This window comes from Crocuta crocuta, unplaced genomic scaffold (assembly GCF_008692635.1).
Source record: "Crocuta crocuta isolate KB4526 unplaced genomic scaffold, BGI_CrCroc_1.0 scaffold16, whole genome shotgun sequence".
Classification (NCBI taxonomy): Eukaryota; Metazoa; Chordata; class Mammalia; order Carnivora; family Hyaenidae; genus Crocuta; species Crocuta crocuta.
The window spans coordinates 2,044,466-2,063,745 of NW_027531893.1; the positions used below are offsets into that span (position 1 = coordinate 2,044,466).

The 19,280-nt window shown below is 40.6% G+C and overlaps 1 protein-coding gene across 5 annotated transcripts in view; it reads left to right on the plus strand.

Annotated features, from left to right (window-relative positions):
* CADPS2 (calcium dependent secretion activator 2) overlaps positions 1-19,280 on the plus strand; it is a 397,782-nt gene that overhangs the window by 349,459 nt on the left and 29,043 nt on the right. For all 5 annotated transcript variants that reach the window (XM_077773241.1, XM_077773245.1, XM_077773242.1 and 2 more), the window contains 2 exons: positions 9,524-9,607; positions 9,709-9,741. In XM_077773241.1, coding sequence (XP_077629367.1) covers positions 9,524-9,607; positions 9,709-9,741 — 117 coding nt within the window. The remainder of the gene's footprint in view (positions 1-9,523; positions 9,608-9,708; positions 9,742-19,280) is intronic.

Sequence of the window (19,280 nt, forward strand, 5' to 3'; positions counted from 1 at the left end):
GGTGGGGGAGAGGTGACCACTGGAGAACGAGGCTCCAGGGGAAGGAGGGGGATTTCTGTCCTCCCAGGAGCCAAGCTCAGCGGCATGCAGAGCTCCACAGGCAGCCCACCAAAGTGAAACATACTTAATGTTGCACCTTCATGGTCTGTGATTCATCCAGGGACATTTTTACTCGGCTGGCATCACCCCATCTTCGCAGTTCTCCTGTGGAAGTTGTCTTTTGTGAGAAGGGGGCACAGTGGAAGTCATTAAATTGCATCAGGGCACCTGAGTGGCTCAGTGGGTTGAGCATCTGCCTCTTGATTTCGATTCAGATCACAATCTCATTGTTTTGTGAGGTTGAGCCCCACGTGGGCTCTGCACTGACAGCAAGGAGCCTGCTTGACAGTCTCCCTCTTTCTCTGTCTCTCTCTCTCTCTCTCTCTCTCTCTCTCTCTCTCATACACACACACACACACACTAAAACACTGAATAAGTAAAACTTAAAAACCGTAAATTGTGTGATAGCAAGCAGTTGGTAAAGGGTTAAATAGGCAGCAAGGAAAAGAGACTAGTTTGGATTTACCTGTTCGTGGGGGGCAGTAGTGGGAGGGTAGGAAAAGAGACAAGTTTTCTGTTGGTGGGGGGGGGGGGGTGAGGGGTGAGGGTGGCAGAGGAGGCAGGCAGGGCTCCACATTCTTTTCTGATAAAGTGAAAAACTGATTCTTTTTTTAATATCAAATGCATCTGTTAATTGAAAAGATAGTATGTTTGAATCAAGCAAGGAAACTGTTCTATGGATCAGTGCTATTCAGGAAGACTTTCTGTGATAGAAAAATATTTGTCCACCACCCTCCCATATAGTAACTATGAGTCACGTGTGGCTATGGAGCACCTGAATGTGACTGGTGCCACTAAGGAACTAAAATTTTAATTTTACTTAATTAATTTTAATTTAACTAGCCTAATGTAACCAGCTGCTTTCTTTGGAGATCAGGTTTAGATTGGTTTTTTCTATGGATCATTTCTCCTACAGTCTAACAGTACTTACTAATAATCTTTAATTATTTGGTTGAAAATTATAATGTGGCTCAATAGATTGAACCAATCACCTTAAGCTCCCACAGGAGTGGACAGTAAGTGGGGGTTTTCTTCTGTCATTAAGCAAAAACAGTAATCTCTAATCCAGTTTTTAAATGTCAGCATGCCAAAAACTACCTGAGAGCTTGTTAAAATGTAGATTCCATACTCTGCTTTCCAACACTTCTGAGTCCGAAGCTTGAGAAGAGGAGCAGGAAGACTGGTACATATTTACCAGTCACCATGGTAATTTTTTTAAATATTTTATTTATTTTTGAGAGAGAGAGAGACAGCATGAGCAGGGGAGGGTCAGAGAGAGAGGGAGACACAGAATCTGAAGCAGGTTCCAGGCTCTGAGCTGTCAGCACAGAGCTGTCAGCACAGAGCCTGATGCGGGGCTCGAACCCACAAACTATGAGATCATGATCTGAGCTGAAGTTGGACACTTAACCGACTGAGCCACCCAGGTGCCCCCACCACGGTAATTTTGAGGTAGAGGTTCGGTGAGCCAGACTTTGAGAAACACTGCTCTGAGGAATCTCTATCCAGGCTATCCTGTGAAAGATCTATAAACTTCAGTATAGTATTTAAAAACAAAACAGCTTCTAAGATAGTGTGTTCACATCTGTTTTCTCTGAAGAAATGCTATTTTAAAAGGAGGTATTTATGGGAATGCCTGAGTGGCTCAGACCCTAAATAAGTATCTGACTTCAGCTCAGGTCATGATTTCGTAGTTCGTGAGTTCAAGCCCCACATCAGGCTCCCAGCTGTGAACACAGAGCCTGCTTTTGATCCTCTGTCTCCCTCTCTCTGCCCCTCTCCCATTTACTCTCTCTCTCAAACATAAACATTGAAAAAAGAGGCATTTATGAAATACCTACTGTAAAATCCCTGTGGGGTCGGTGGTCTTACCCTATTTCACAGGTAGGAACATAATCCTCAAAGGGAAAGAGTCAGGAATCAAACCTCTGAGCTTCAGATTCCTAATCCAATGTACCTGCAGATTCCAGATCAGGAAATCCGTGAAAAGCAAAAATACTCTAAAAATTAAAATATGCAACTTCTGGATTAACTATCTTTACCCAGTCACATTTCAAGAGTCATGTCCTAGACATGTTTATTTTATCCTAGCATGTTAATTAACTCAGTATGAAGTAAATGAACAGAAAAAGGAATTCCTTGTGCTGTATTCCCAATGTTTCTTCCCATGTTTTAATTATTCTGTGCGTATTGATAAACATTTTTGCTACATCTGGATAAATTAGAATCCTCCCTTCTTATTACTTCCTCTCTTCAGTTGCCTCCATATCCTTTTCTTATACTGCACATCTTCACAAATGATTCGAGAATCATCATACAGCACTCAGGAGTACTTGTCTCAAATACATGTCCATTTTACATACCTAGAGAAAAGCTTGGCATCCCTTCTCTGTGTCCTTTCTCCACCTAGCACCTAAATGCTGGTATTGTTGAGTTTCCATCTTTAGTCTTCTTTTGAACTCACTTCACAAATTTCTGTGACTTTCATACTTCTGACTTTATATACTATTGACTCCTAACTCTGTGCCCAAGAGGCAGAGTGGAATCGTGATGAAAGCCCAGCTTCCAACCTGAGGATCCTGATGTCTTCATCCGAGAACAGTGGGAAGCCACTGGGTTGGGGAGGCAGTGAGTAGGGGTAAGGAATCAATCATATTTGCGTTATAAGAAGAGTCATCTTATTGCCTGTAGCAAATAGGTTGTAGAGGGGGTAGGATGGAGCTTGTTATGTTGGTCTCTGGTGAACTAATCCAAAAACACTTAAGGAGTGCTGTACATTGAATGTTTGTGTCCCCCCCCACACCCAAATTCATATGTTGAAACTTTATAATCTCTAACATGATGTTATTAGGAGATGGGACCTTTGAATTAGGTCATGAGGATGGAGCCCTCATGAACAGGATTAGTGCCCTTATTTATTTTAAAAAAATACCCCACCGAACACCGTTGCCCCTTCTGCCATACAAAATCACAGCCATCAGTCCAAAGACATCATCTCTGAACCAGGAAGTGGGTTTTTACAGACACCGAGTATACTGTCATCTTGTTTACGGACATCCTAGTCTCTAGAACTGTGAGCAAAAAATGCCCATTGTTTATAAGTGACCCAGTCCAGAGCATTCTGTTATAGCAGACCCAGGATTAGTACTGGGGAGAGGAAAACCAACCATAAGGATTACTGCTGGGTTTAGGGCTTGAAGCACAGGATGGATGTTGAGGCCATTGACTCATGCAGGGTGCCTGGAAGAGGAATGGATTTTGAGAGAAAGACCATGATGTTGGTGTTGGACATGTTGAGCCTGAGCTGCTTCTGAGATGTCTGAATGAGGAGAGACCAACGAGACATTCACATATGGTTGGGTCTGGAATTCAGAGGAGGCATATGGAACTAAACTATCAATGTGATTGATTATAAGATTTCAACTATTGGAAATGATTCTGTGTCAGTGGCTAGTGTTCTTAGGCAGATGTCCTGTAAGTAGAAGTCCTATGGAGAAATGAAAATCAACCTTAAATTTTTTTAATGTTTTATTTATTTCTGAGAGAGAGAGAGAGAGAGAGAGACAGTGCAAGCAGGTCAGAGAGAGAGGGAGACATAGAATCTGAAACAAGCTCCAGGCTCTGAGCTGTCATCACAGAGCCCAATGCGGGGCCCGAATCCACGAACCTTGAGATCATGACCTGAGCCGAAGTCGGACGCTAACCTACTGAGCCACCCAGGCGCCCCAAAAATCAACCTTAATGGGGGAAAAAAAATAAAGATGCTTCTACACAGAGAGGGACTTAGATCATTTTTAGTGAGGGGGAAAAAAATGACAGCAGGAACATTAAATCTTGCCAAGGAAAGGAAACAAAATGTTATATTTATTGCCACCTTATATTAATTAAGTTGCCCTCATTGTGGGATAGTCAGAAGCTCTGAACTCTGCTCCTGTTGCTTCATGTTACCATCTGGGCCTTCCTACGCAACTTAATTTCCTCATCAAAAAAGCATGAGTATCAGATCCAGAAAAACCATCTATAGCGCTTTGTCAGCCTAAAACAAAATCCTTCTATAGAGTTCCTCATAGAAGCCTGGGGACCCGCATCTTTTCTCCCCAGGGTGTAGGGTCACGTAGCTCACACAGCGCTGCAGTTGGAGCCCTGACACCTCCTAGCCGGGACTTTCCAAACATTTGTATAATGTTTATAAGACCTATTTAGTGTTCTCAAGTGTATCCTGGGTAGCATCCTAAAGTATAACATTGATCAGAGCAAAGGTGCTGATTGAAGGGGGGAAGGAGGCCGAGAGCCCTACCTGCGTGGCTCCGTCTCCCAAGACAGGCCTGACCACCAGGGCTCACCCCAGAGGCCAGCCCCCCTCATCCACAGATGAGGACACAGAGGCCCGGGTTCACATGGTAGTTAGCTGCGGAGCCAGGACTTGATCCTCGGGGTCCCTAGACCTGTCACCTTGCCACCACGCTACCCAGAATTCAGCAAGAACAGAGAGGAGAAGAGTGGGTGCTTCACCTTCCAGGCTTCTGATGTCCCCTCTAGGTCTGGGTGGTACCGACCAGCCTGCGTGTCCCTTCTTTGACAGGCATATGTGCTTTGGGACCAGTGTGGGCCGGTGAATGAGAATGGAATTCATGTGTGTGACATGAAGATGCCGAAGAAAACCTGTGGGAGATGAGAGAAGGCAGCGCTTGAGGGAAACGGTTAACAGAGCAAAGAATGAGAAAATGACCACTCCCATAATGCACTCTGGTAACAGCTCAGTAAATTCTGGGTATGGAGAAAAAGATCAGAGTAATCTATTTAACTTCCTAAATCCTTGATTATTGCAAAGGGGGATTTAGGAAAGAAGATTACAGTGCCTCACTGAGTTCATTAGCTATAAATGTGTAGGTGTAAATATATACGTACACACCCATGTTCTTTCTGATAACCTGGAATATTTGCCCCTGAATTTCTCTGAAGAATAAGATGGGCAGGGGTGCTTGGGTGGCTCAGTTGGTTAAGCCTCCGACTTCGGCTCAGGTCATGATCTCATGGTTCGTGGGTTCGAGCCCCGCGTCGGGCTCTGTGCTGACAGCTGGCTCAGACAGAGCCTAGAGCCTGCTTCAGATTCTGTATCTGCCTCTCCTTCTGACCCTCCCCTTCTCACGCTGTCTCTCCCTCCCAGAAATAAATGAATAAAATTTTTAAAAAATTTAATTAAAAAAAGAGTAAGATGGGCAGAGGACACATCAAACCTGACTACCTACATTTTGTAATTAAAGTATCTCACCAACTCAACCTAAGATTAATTTGATTAATTTTACTCATTCAGACCAAGTAGCCTTATATGCAGAAGACACCTGTTAAAAATAAGTATATGCCTAAAAGGATTATTAGGAGTCATTAGGAAAGAGTGAATACAAAATATGATAGGTCACTATTTGTAGGGAAAGGGATCAGGAGAGAAGTGTGGAGAGTTTACCAGTGTGTTTTGGAAATTGTCTTAGATACTTTGTGGAACAAAATATGTTACAAATAAATATTTGCTGTCAAATACTATACCCCCTTGCTCAGGGGTATCATTCTGCATCTTTCTGTATCATTCCAGTTTTAGTATATAGGCTGCCAAAGTAAGCACTCAAATACTGTCCATCCTTAACACAGATGTGGAAGATCTAGAAAGACGTTCTGGGAGTCCATTGGAACAAAGGTTCAGAGAAACAGATTCACAGTTGGAGAAAAGTGGCTGAGGAAGGGACAGTTGCATTGTATCCTAACATTAACATTCTGATTCAGGGAAGAAACCTGGTTTCTTACAATCTGTGGTATTCTTGTTCCATGCGGATTTTTAATAATACTCACTGGTCCTGGTCTTACCAAATAAATATAAAACATCTGCTAATAGATATCTCCAGCAATACTACTCCCCCCCCCCCCAAAAAAAAAGGAAGGAAAGAACTTAGTTTTTCAGGATGAGTGTTATTTGGATGCATGTCTTCTCTATGGAAGATACTATAAATTGCAGGGCAAATGATGCGACTATCCCTTTTTTACTTCATGAAATATCATAGCTGAAAAAGCAAGAACTGTGTTTTGAACCCACCAATCTATAGCTGGAATCCTTCCAATAACTTTTTAGAATTTGGGGTCTACTTTCCGTACATATGGGAAAATGAATCTGATACCCTGTTAAAAGTCAACAGGAAATTGAAACCAACATGCTTGTGGCACACTTCGTGTTTCATTCTACTAGTTATTTCAAAGTGCTTTTCATCTTTAATTTCCTTGAGAGTGTGCATAGTGAGGCAAAGTTGGTAATTACCCAGACAGACTTTAGGTGTTAAATATTATTCAAACAAACCCAGTAAATGGCATCTACAATAAAGAGCAGGGAAACAAAGAGATTACAGTGTTTCATTCCAACCCCGACACCCTCAGGAGAACAGAGAGCACAAGGCAAACCCCGAAGTGTTTATATACTCCCTGAGCTGTACTGAGAAAGTTCACAGGAAGCAGTTAAAGACACAGCAACTAAACCCAGCATTTAACTGGATTTCTGTGGAATCTTGCTGTTTTGTGCAATTAACAGCCAGACGGAAAATATATCATTATTAGTCAATCTTGATTTTAATGGAGTTTGGTTTTTAAGGCCGCTCTTCTACCACATATGCCTCGTGGAAATCTCACAAAGACAGCCTTCCTGTAGGAATTGTGTGGCTCAGCTGGTTGATCCCGGTGGTGCAGACTCTGTTCGCTGCCATGTAAGCACATCAAATCCCCACTGTATTATGCCTCCCCAAGGACTACCTGGGGGGAGAGAGGAACTCAAGGAGACACTCCCCGCTATTGTTAAAATGGAGGCAAAGAATGTTGTGACATGCATGCAACAGCCACGTTGCATTACGTAGGATTTACAAGGATATGACCCGGGCTTGGTTCTCACCAGAAAGAGTAAGCCACACAGGCCGCCAGACGCTACATTGGGGAAACTTTGGCCCTAAAAACAGCCACCAGGCGGCTTCCCCAAGTATCGTTGTATTGAACCCTCCATTTCTGCCCTCCTGAGGCTCGGCTCCTGTGCCACCTTGTAAATGAAGCTTCCCCAACATCCTCCAGTTAGAAGCCATGCTTCCCTCCTGCTGTTTCAGTTACACTGTTTGCCCGTCTTTGCCGGCCCTTAAAACTCTCTGCCTGTCATGACCAGTACTATCCCTTCCTGTCTCTCCCACTAGTTTGTGTGTTCCTGGAAGGAAAGGTCTAAGACTCCTAGTGTCTGCATTTCACACATTAGGTGCTCAATAATAACAAAATGACATCTATTGAGTACTTATATGCTGAGCTCATTACTTATTTAATACTTAAAACTCTAATGGTAACGAACATGGGCCTTGGAGCCAGACCACCTATGTTCAAAGCCTCCTTCCATTACCTTGTGACTTATCATACATAGATTTCTAGACCTATGTGATGGAGAGTGGTTTAGCTAATCCTATCAATAATATTAATTCTTTGCATTTCTTTAGTATTTTGCTGTTTTCACCGTCCTTGCACATAAAATATCTCAAATGATCTTCACCGATCCTTCTAAGATGGACGTGATGGCTGTCATTCTCCCCCTTTGACTGAGGAGTCTGCTAGAGAGGCTCATGGCTTGACTGTTGTCTTATAGCCAGAGATTGGCAGGGCTACACCTTGAACTAAGATCTGCTAAATCCATCCACAGGCTTCTTGCCTCGTCCCTCAGTACCACCCATGTGTGTAGGCGTATCCTCACTTGAGGGTACGCAGAACCAGGTGCTGTGCTAGAGCCTTTGCTGGCTCAGGCTGTCTGGTAACCATAGCAATTGTCGCTCTCCTCGTGGCAAATGAGATCACCTGGCACACACCGGCTCTCAAGATTGGAGTTAGAAGAGATGAAGCATTTTCCACAGAGGGCCATTAAGTTTGGAATTCCCTTCCCCTGGTCTGACATAGCCCTGGAGTATTGGTCTTCTGGGTCTTTGCAAACCACATCAAGTTGAGTTGGCCAACTGTGATTGGTAAGAAATCCTAATGGGCAGGAAGAAAGTGCTAAATTGACTTTGAGTAGCTGTGAGCAGTTTGTAATTTTGTGTTTTTTGCTGTTTGTATCCCTTAGGATAACTAACGAACCACACATAATTTTCATTCTTTAAACGTATAAAATTTTAGTCAGCACTTTGCATGAGTTTGTTTCTGTGTTCTTACATCATGTCGCACATGATGTGATGGAGAAACCTATAGGGAAGTTTTTGTTTCTTTTGCATAAACTATTTTGCAATAATTGACCAGCCATAGAGAAAAGATTATCTCCTGTGCACTCTCAGTGAGTTCTCTGGTCACCAGAGACCAATAAGCTGTGTCCCTAGAACTATTATCACTTTGTTGAAGAAGCTGCTATGTGAACAAAAACCAGCCTTCGTTAATTTCCCTTTTCGTATTTAAAAAACCTTGTCAGTATTTTCCCGCTGGGAGTTTATAATTTGTCAATAGTGCATATTGAGGTCTAAAGAGGAAAGATATAGGGCAGTAGAGTCTTACTAATTTCTTTATCTTAATGCCGGATTTTAATGTTGCCACTCACTGACATATAATTCCCTACATTTGTAATCTTATTGTGGTATATAGGTCTTAACTTTCACTTCATAGAAATGCAAAATCTTAGAAATGTACAACGCTTTTGAGACAAATTTGTCTCACATACACTCACAGTTTAACTGATAAAGGAACTGATTGATCCAGTGGTTGGCCTGAGCCCACATTGTAGTCAGTGTAAGAATCGGGGTATATAAACTCAGCCTCGGACTCTCTCCCTTGTTGCTTGTGGTGTGTTTATCTGTTCTAGTTCTCCAACTGCTTTGTGAGCTTCTGAAAGCAGATTTGATCCTTGTATGTCCTAATTAGAGCTGCTTGGTTAATGCCTGTTAACTAATGTCAGACTTGATTACAGTGTTCGAAGAGCCTCGAAGGCTACACGTTCCTTTCATTATCTGGTCTTTTTTATTCATCCTCTTGTATAGATAGAAAAAGGTGGGAAATGGTCAAGTGATTTATGATACAAAATAATTTGATTAAACTTCACCATCATTGCTTCTAAACATCTATTCTGAAGTTGAAAATTGTTTTAAGGAATAGTCTAAGGAATTTTAAGTTCTTTATTAATGGTTTAAGTTATCTCACATGTATAGTGACCAGACTGCTATTACATTATTCGTTGTTCTGAAAAAGCTTTGTGTATTATTTCCAGCAATGGACATGGGCCTTCGAGCTCATCTTCAAAATCAAAGAGTAAACGTAACAAATCAACCCTTCAGCTGGCAGTCTGTGCAAAGTGGATTTTTGTGCCCTGGGAGGAGTTGGTCTAGGGAATATTTGCCCTGTTATTCTTTTGTAATATCTAGATACTCACCATAAACAATTACAGTTTGTTTCAGTGTTGGAAGGGGTGTTGTCTAAGCTGTCAAGATATGATGAAGGCACTTTCTTTTCATCCATTCTGTCATTCACTGTAAGTATTTGATTGTGTTCTCTTCTGTCTTTTGACTGTTGTCATAGTACTTATCTAACAGTTCAGAAATAATTCTCATAATTATCTCTTTTTCACTTAAGGTGAAAGCAGCTGCAAAATATGTTGATGTTCCAGTAAGTATTTTTCCATTTGTTTTTGTAAAAATTATATATAGAGATAGGGGCGGGCACCTGGGTGGCTCAGTCAGCTAAGCGTCCGACTCTTGGCTTTGCTCAGGTCATGATCTCATGGTTTCGTGGGTTCAGGCCCCACTTCAGGCTCCATGCTGACAGTACAGAGCCCGCTTGTGATTCTGTCCCCCTCTCTCTGCCTGTCCTACACTCACACGGTCTCTGTCTCTCTCAGAAAACTGTGTGTGTGTGTACACATATGTATGTACACACATGCATACATACATACATACACACACACACACNCCGACTCAAAGGGAGCAGTTTATTTTCTTTAAGCAAGTGCTAGCCTTCATAAGAAGGCTTGACACAGTTATTTCAGTGTACATTTTCCATTTTATCTTGGGAACTCTTATAGAGGTCAAGTCATTGTGAGAGCATGTCAGCTCAGTTGCAGAGGGTAATTACAATACTCTAGGATGGGGTAGAAAATGCCTCATTCTTTTTATAGAAAAATGCTTACTCTCTCCCCCCTTTATATGAAAGCTGTAATAGGTTTCTTATAGGAGTTAAAGTAACAATAAAGATGAACCAGTTAAATCAAAGAACTAGTTTTCTAAACACAAAAGTATTATAAATCAGTTTTCACTTATTTCAACATTTAGTTTTTCACAGAATTCTTGGGAAATAATTTGTAACCTGTAAATCTGTTCAAAGATTAAGATACCATGAGCTACAACTGGAAAATTCACATGATAGCGGTGCCTGGTAACTCGTGCCTGGTGACTCAGTCTGATCCTTGACCTCATCTCAGGTCTTGATCTCAAGGTTGTGAGGTCAGCCCCCATATTGGGCTCCACGGTGGGTGTGATGCCTATGTTAAAAACAATTCACATAATAAATATAATCAAGTTAGTGCAGTCTTTTTAAGTTGATAATCCTGACAGATTAGTTTTTGCCTTCATTCTGATATCACATATATGATCAAGGCCTGATATGTTCTGCCTGATATATATCTTGGCATATGTATCACTTTCTTTTGAACACAATGGAGATAAACCTTACAAATTCAAACTAAATGGAAACGGAATTGAAGTCCCCTTTGCTTAAGATTGTGCTTGGGCAGCACCACATGTAGGTTGTCATTATGAATGTTAATGATTTGAGTCCCAGCATAAGCTTTGTAGACCAGTAGTAGGCGGCTCTCACTTTTAAAATGCAGAACCACGTTGTATACTGTGGACTAGACAGTCCCCAGATTTATTGCTACTATAATTATTATAAATGGATGTTTGTATCATTTTATTTTATTATTTTTTCATCATGATAAGTGTACTTTTTAATCCCCAGTCCTCTACTTCCCCCATCCTCCCACCCACCTCCCCTCTGTAACCATTAGTTTGTTCTCTGTAGTTAAGAGTATAAATGGTGGCACTCCTGGGTGGCTCAGTTGGTTAGCTGATTGAGCCTGGAGGCTGCTTTGGATTCTAAGACTACCTCTCTCTCTCTCTCTCTCTATCCCTCCCCTGCTTGTGCACTCGTTCTCGCTCTCTCGCTCTCCCTCTCATTCTCTCTCTCAAATATAAATAAACATTAACAAATGTTTAAAAAGAGTATAAATAGATACTTTAAATGAAAAGGCCATGGACTTTCCTGCCTTTGCATGGGGTTTCTTTATAACAAGGCTTTTTTATCTTATAAATGATTCCCAAAAAAGTCTTGATATACTCCTTGTCTTCTACGTAGAATCAGAAAATCAGCACTGGGAAATAAGCAGAAATAATCACATGTAGGGTCTTGCAAAGTGACAGCACAAAAGAAAGGAAGGGAAAATTAAGGAGAAGAGCTTATATTTCCTGTCTTACAAAGAAGAAGACAAGGAATCTTAAGAACACATGAAGTTCATTGGAATTCCTAGCACAGGTCTTATAATACAGCTTTGTTTTTATTTTGAATCACAGATGGAATGGGACACAATATTTCTGTTCTTAGGGCTTTTGAAGTTCTTAACCTGACCCTATCCTATGTCTGTTAAACCTTCTAGAACCTCAGAGTTGAAAATGCAGAAAGAGGTTCATTTTCCTTCTAGATGCTGAAAGCCCTTCCCCCCATATCCCTCACAAAAATTCATTCAGTCTCTTAATTTTTTCAGTGATTACAGACTTACCACAAGGCAGCCTCCTCATAGGTTTAATGAGTTGAAATTCGGTACCTCTGTGAATTTTACCTTGGTTCTAATCCCTCTTCTGCATGATAACCCTTCAAATGTTTGATGATAATTAATCATGCCTCCTCTTCCCAAAGGATATGGTGGCTATTCAAAGGGATATATTGTCTGAGGAGTTCTTATTTTCTATATTAAACAAGCTCAGTTTCTTCACTGAACTCACTAATCAAATATTTATGTAAGGGACACTAAATGCTAGGCCTTGGGCTTACATGGTGAAAATAGACATTGCCTGCCCACAAGCCATTCAGTGTCCAGGACCAAAGAGATAGGGAAACAGACATAGCGTGAAAACAGCTACAACTGTACCCAAGCTCTGTATCATGCCATTATTCACTCTGTAGATGAATCCCAGCTTACTGGCATCATTATTAAATCAAGTTGTGCACCCACCTCCCCCACCCCCCAGCAGAGTGTACTAAACCATAGACATGGTCTGGCCATGGCAGATTATTACTGATGCCCGTGAATATTAACGTCAATAGCTACAAGTTGCTGTTAACTGTTACTGTTTTTTATGCTAAAACTCTGCAAGGATGTCTCCCTGAAGCATTCTTTTAGGAAGAACCTCAGGAGGAAAAAGTACACTGGTTCACCTTTTGTAAAAACTAACTCAAACCTACCAGTAAAATGCAAAACCTACCAGTAAAATGCAAACTGTAAAACTGAGAAAACATAAGAGAAAATATATGTGGTCTTGGGTTCGGTGAGGATGTTTTAGGTACGCCACCAAACACGTCCAGGAAAGAGAAACGGTGTAAATTAGACTTGATAATTAACTGCTCTGCACAGTTAAAAGAATGAAAAGACAAGCTAGAGACACCTGTTTGGCAAAGAACTTGTATCTAAAATGTATGAAGAACTCTCAGCAATTTAAAAAAATGTTAATGGCAAAAGATCAGAATGGATACTATACCAAAGACATACAGATACCAAATAAGCATATGAAAAGATGCCCGTTGTCATTTATTGGTAGGGACATGCACGTTAAAATAATGTGATACCACTACACACCTATTAGGGTGGCTAAAATTTAAAATAAAGCTGTCAATGGCAAAATGTTGACCGGGACTCTCATTCATTGCTGATGTAAAAGGAACCTGGTACGGCCACTTTGGAAGACTGACCATTTTTTAGAAAGCTTAAGAGCCTCACCTGCAACCCACCAATTGGACTTCCAGGTATTTATCCAACTGATTTGAAAACGTGCATCCGCACCCAAACCTGAACATGAATGTTCATAGCAGCCTTTTTCATAATCATCAAATATTGTAACCAACCAAAATATCCTTCAATAGACAAAGGCAACATTTGGAATACACCCCAGCGAAAAAAGAAAAAAAGAAAAAGAAAAAAAATTGGCCAAATCGCCACACTGAGACATGGATGAATCTTAAAGGCATATTCCCAAGTGTGAGAAGGCAGTCTGAGAAGACTACACACTATATAATTCTATTTATATCACCTTATAGTAAAGGTAAAACTATAAAGATTATAAAAGAGATTAATGGTTGCCATTAGTTCAAGGTCAGGGAAGTGAGTAGGTGAAGCCCAGGAAACTTTTAGGAGCGGGGGAACTCTTCTATGAGATACTGTAATGGTTACATGATTCTATGTATTTGTCAAAACCTACCGTTACAGCACAAAGATGGAACCTGAGCATAGGTAAGTTTTTAAAAGGACACTTAGGATATCATGGGATCCCAGGATGGAAACGACTTGTTGTTGTTGTTGTTGTTGTTGTTGTTAATCTAATTCTATTGCAGCTGTGTGGAGTAATCTCCCTGAAAAAGATGAAGGAAAAAGTGCTGATTTGAGTAAATTTGGAAATAATTAGAGTCTGTAAGAATAAAGGGAGAAGGAGCTGTACATAAGCATTGTAGTCTAGTTGATAAACTGTTTCCCCTTCTCCTACACACTGGAAGCAAATGGCTAAGTAAAGAGATGATGTTTGGTGAAAGCCAAGTCTCTGACTGTTGGGAGTGAGAGGCTGGAGACCAGAGGAAGAGGCTAGAATGATCCATATGGTAATGGATTAGAGTTGGAGTCATCAGTGTGAACTTCTCTTGAACTTAATATGGAGCTGGTTACATGTAGAAATATAGATATACACATATATTTCCTTGGTTTGTTAGCCGAGAGAACCCAGAAGCAATGGTACCCCCGTAGCAACAACCACACCAAGTGCCCAGATCTTAGTATCGAGTCTACAGTAAGATGAACCAGGACTCTTTGGAGAAATGGCATATGCTAGGACTGGGGCAGCACATCTACAAAATGAGCCTGGAGCATCTTAAAGTGACAGAAAGCAAAAGAAATATTTGGAAGAAAAAAACCCACAATGCTAGGGGATATGTTAAAGAGACACCGGAGGCACTTGAAGAGCTCCCAAGGGCCTCAGCTAGGATAATTTGAGCAGCTAAATAAATTAGGTAGTATTAGATTATAACCCAAAGTATAAAATAAATATCCATTAGTCCATACTCATGCAACTAAATGATTAAGCAAATAAATGCAGAGATATATAAAATCTCCCTTACAGAAGACTTCCCAGTAATTAACATGGATACTTGACTCCCAAGGAGGCAGGGTAAGTGACTACAACCTAAGGCCATGCACAGTGACTTGCTTACAAAGAATACAGTATGAGGAGAGGGCCTGGGGGGTATAGATTTATCGTGGAGAAACCTGACAAAGACTACCTCAGCCCTTTGATTGAGGTCAACAGCAACAGTGATAAGTTACGTTGACAGTATTTCCTCTTCACGCTCTGTGGTCCTCCTACAAAAAAAACCTCTAACTCCAGGCCAGACGTGACAGGCATTGTTCCTTTCTCCCCATTATTTTTTCCTAGTTCTTCGTCTTCTCCATCACCTTCTAGGTGACATTTTTGGGCCTTTTTGTCCCTTGGATGGAATAGGATAGACATTAAGAGTTCACCCCAGGTGGCTCAGTCGTTTGAGCATCCAGTTCTTGATTTTGGCTCAGGTTATGATCTCATGGTCATGAGGTAGAGCCTTACATTGGGCTCCACGCTAAGCATGGAGCCTGCTTGGGAGTTTCCCTTTTCCCTCTGCCACTCCCCTGCCCATACTCACTCTTTTTCTCCCTCTTTCACTCAAAATAAACACTTTTTTTAAAAGGCACTGAATGTCACAGTAGGAATAATGCAGTTTTTATAACATACTCATTTTATAGATGACTAAATTATAGGTTGTATTCCCTATGGAGTATGTTGGGGTGTGTGTGTGTGTGTGTGTACAATGCCTATTGAAAACTGTCTTGTTTCCATTTGCACACACCTTGCATATGATCTCTCTGCTAGACAGGGAGGTGACACAGCTAAAGAGACCTGGANTCTATGGAGTATGTTGGGGGGGTTGTGTGTGTGTGTGTACAATGCCTATTGAAAACTGTCTTGTTTCCATTTGCACACACCTTGCATATGATCTCTCTGCTAGACAGGGAGGTGACACAGCTAAAGAGACCTGGAGGACATGGTAAGGATGACTGTGACCACGAGCAGTGAGGAAGCAAAGGAGAAATTCCCCATTGATTTGCTTCGTAGTGCTGGTACCTAATCTTGGTTATCTGTCCTTAGAAATGGAGACGGTTTCTTTTTCTCTTGTCTCTGTTAATAATTCTTTCAAATATTCTCTCTTCATTATGACACTTGCCAAAGACTTTTAATCTCCCAACTCCCCAAAGTATGGCTTGAATTCAGAGCTCTGTAATGTACAGACTTGCTGTGGAGCCCAAGATGTAGTTCAGATCCCACCCTTCGCATCCTAGTAGCTGTCCGACCCCTGTGCTTCCATTTTCCCACCTGTGCACTGAGGATAATAGATAATCCCTGCGTTGTCTCCCTCGCTCGGCGCTTAGGAGGTTCGATGAGGATGTTCACATAAAAGGTCTTTGTAAAGGTAAAGCAGTACTGAAACCAATGGGGTTGTTACTGCTTCTACCTGGAGTGATGCTTCCTGTTCTCATATGTTACTCTGCAGTGCCCATTCCTTGCTTCTGAACATGACTGTTTTCCAAAAGAAAAATCACTCACCTTCCACAGTGAACAAATCGGATTGTTTTTCATTTATTTTCCTTTTGTTTTAGAATATTAAGCTCCTCATGTATATCAGTGTGACTTTAAAGGTATAGTCGCCTGGCTGACTCAGTAGCTAGAACATGGGACTCTTGATCTTGCAGTTGTGAGTTTGAGCCCCACATTGGGCATAGAGATCACTTAAACATAATGTTTGTTAGTGCCCATTGCTGATGGTTAAAAGTTGAATAAAGATTTTTTTAATTAAAAATAAAGTTATAGTCGGTCAGTTCAACGACAATAGTATTGTCCCTCCTTCCTTTGCTTCCGATATTTTTTATCTCCTAGATAAGGCAGCTTGAATACTCAGTGCTTTACATCCAAATGAGAGCCAAGCAGAACCCAGAGAGTGGAGCATCTGTCCACTGGGACATGGTCTCCTGGAGGGAGAGATGTAAGCCAGGACCAGATTAAAGCCTCACCATTACAGGAGAAGAGGATCTTGCCTCTTGCCCTTTCTAGATAAGCATTTAGCTTCTTGCATCTTTATTCCTTTGTTTTGTTTTGTCTGGCTGGTTTTTCTCATATAAGGCAAATCCATGGACTGCCTCTGGATTCGATCTTCTAACATCCTTGGGTCTCCTTTGAGCCCAAATCTGAAATGTTCCAAATTGGGACTGAGTCCCAATCAATCCCAGTCAGTCTAAATCTAAATTTTAAAAGCTAAATGAAATAATAGCCACAGCATTTTAATTTCAGGTCTTCATGTCTGTAGTGTAGTTTCTAAGGTTGACATCGTAACCACTGTAGACAGACTAGGGAAAGGTTAGTGAACATTGTTATAAACTGAGAGATTCATCATCATTATAATCATTACTCATGACAATAAGAGTATAAAGGCATTAGGTGCTCCATATATTAACACTTTTTTTTGTCTGGTAGTCCCGTATCAGCACCTCTTCCTCTAAACTTTGAGATGTTGGTAATCTTTATTACAGATCAGAAATATCAGGAGAGATTCTAGAAGCTCATAGTGTCAAATGAGCAAGGTATAGGAAGATTAAAATTGAGTGCATAAATCTCAGTTCAGAGTCAACCTGCCTCTTTTCCTTGAGTGTTTCAGGCTAATGTTTTAAATTATTATTCACTATTCCTTTTAATACATAAAATAGCTTCCTCTTTGGAAGGGTATTTTCCCCCAGAGATATAATAAAATATCAAATAACAGTATTGTATGTTGGTACATACAAATGCTTAGATCCGTGAATGATAAAATATATCACAATGTAGAAGAAACAGTGTGAACCATTCATACGAATTTAAGAGTGAAAACATTATGACTACATAAGTTATGTGAGCATTAATAATAGTAGATTCTTATATACTCCTATAGCATTATGTTGGGAACCTCCTTTTTACTAACTATACTCACAGGGAGCAGACAGAACATTCTTATCCAGAGCAAGGACTCTGGAGACCTGAAACTAATCTCTCTCTCTCTCTCTCTCTCTCTCTCTCTCTCTCTCTCTCTCTCTCTCTCACACACACACACACACACACNTCTCTCTCTCTCTCTCTCTCTCTCTCTCTGACACACACACACACACAGAGAAATGTGGAAGTAAAGGAAACATATGTACTTAAAACACACATGTTCCATGTCTAAAGGATGTTTTCAAATGGATGTGGGTGCCATTATCTTTAGTTCAGAATTTTCTACTTTCCAGTTTGGCATCAAAATGTACAATAGTGTTAATGGAAATTTGAATGCCGCTAAATTTAATAGAGAGAAAGGTGACTCTGGCTGCTTCACTGCTTGAAATAACAGTTTGGAGGGTATTTCAAGAACAATTAAAATTGTTTTATTGTTTTAAAAAGTCAGGAAAACTCATTAGAAAATCTTGAAAACTTCGTGTCATTGTGGCATTTTCATTGTTCACATCTCTTGCCCTTACTCCTTTTATGAATTATGCCCCTTCCTAGGCTTATGGAATTTTAAGATGGAATAAACCTAGTTTGAAGGTTTAGTTCTGTTTACTTCCGTTTGCTTTTCTATGTGAATATAATTATTCTCCTTTGTACAAAATTGGTAAAATATATTTTTACAACGTAATCATCATAGCGATACTCAAAACCTATGTTCGTATTTGAGAACATGTAACTTACTTAACCTGCCCCAAATGCTTTTTGAAAACTGTAACTTTAAGAACATTTTCACTCAAATGTAACACTGCAGAAATGGCTGCATGAATGTCACAGTTATAAAGAATATACTGAACAGGGAAAGAATGATATATATCGTTGTTAACGATACCTGGGATAAGTTGTGTGTTTGTAGAATTATGTCCTGTGTTCCCTGATGATCAGTTATCAACCATTTCTGAAGTTGAAATGCCAGAGCTGACATAGAAATTGCTCCTATTATAATTTCAAACTGCGAAGGTGTGCAGTTGTTGCAAACCTCGCAAGATCCATGCATGCAGATTCTTACACAACAGGGTAACACAGCTCTACCCTCGGTTGTTTCTTCAAGGCAAGCTTTTATAAGGTTATGAGAAGTGCACTTTCAAATTAAGTCAATTATACTGTAGCTTCTAGTTAATCTTTGAGACTAGAATAGTATATTTAAAAATCTGTCTCCTTGTTAAATAGATACCATGACAGTGTTTGCATAGTGTATCGTTAACCTCCCGTGGAAGGTTAAGCGGCTTCTTCTGCATCTAAATCCGTTGCTGTGGAAAATGACGGGCAGCGCTGCACCCACCTACCCATGAATAGGGAGAGTGAAGACTTGCACCTGTGGGATTAGGTAGAGCAGCAGGAAGTAAGAGCATTTGCAGCGTGTAATTAACGAGGAATTTTTTTTCTCTTTTTCTAAACGGCATTTTCACCCCACTAGGTTAACTAGTGATTAGCGCTTAAAAAAATTTGCCGAAGCCTGCACCCTTGCTTAAACTCATTCACTCACTGGTGTATTCTGTTTCTTACACAGCCAATGTCAGAGGCACCCTCCTCGCCATACTACATTTCCCTCCACAATTTATTGATTTCTTTATGCTCATGGGGGAATTTTGTAGATGTCTGTGTTCTTTTTTTCTAACTTTGTTACCAAATTTTGTTCTTTTTTGAATCAAATTAGAATTTGGGAATTCCTATTTGGATCTGGATTTAGAGATTACTGCCCTGATAAGCAAGATGGAGAGGTTAGCGCTTAGTGAACCAAGGATATCAGAGGTTTAAATGGTGGAATGCAAAAAAGCATTTAATCTAGGTGGA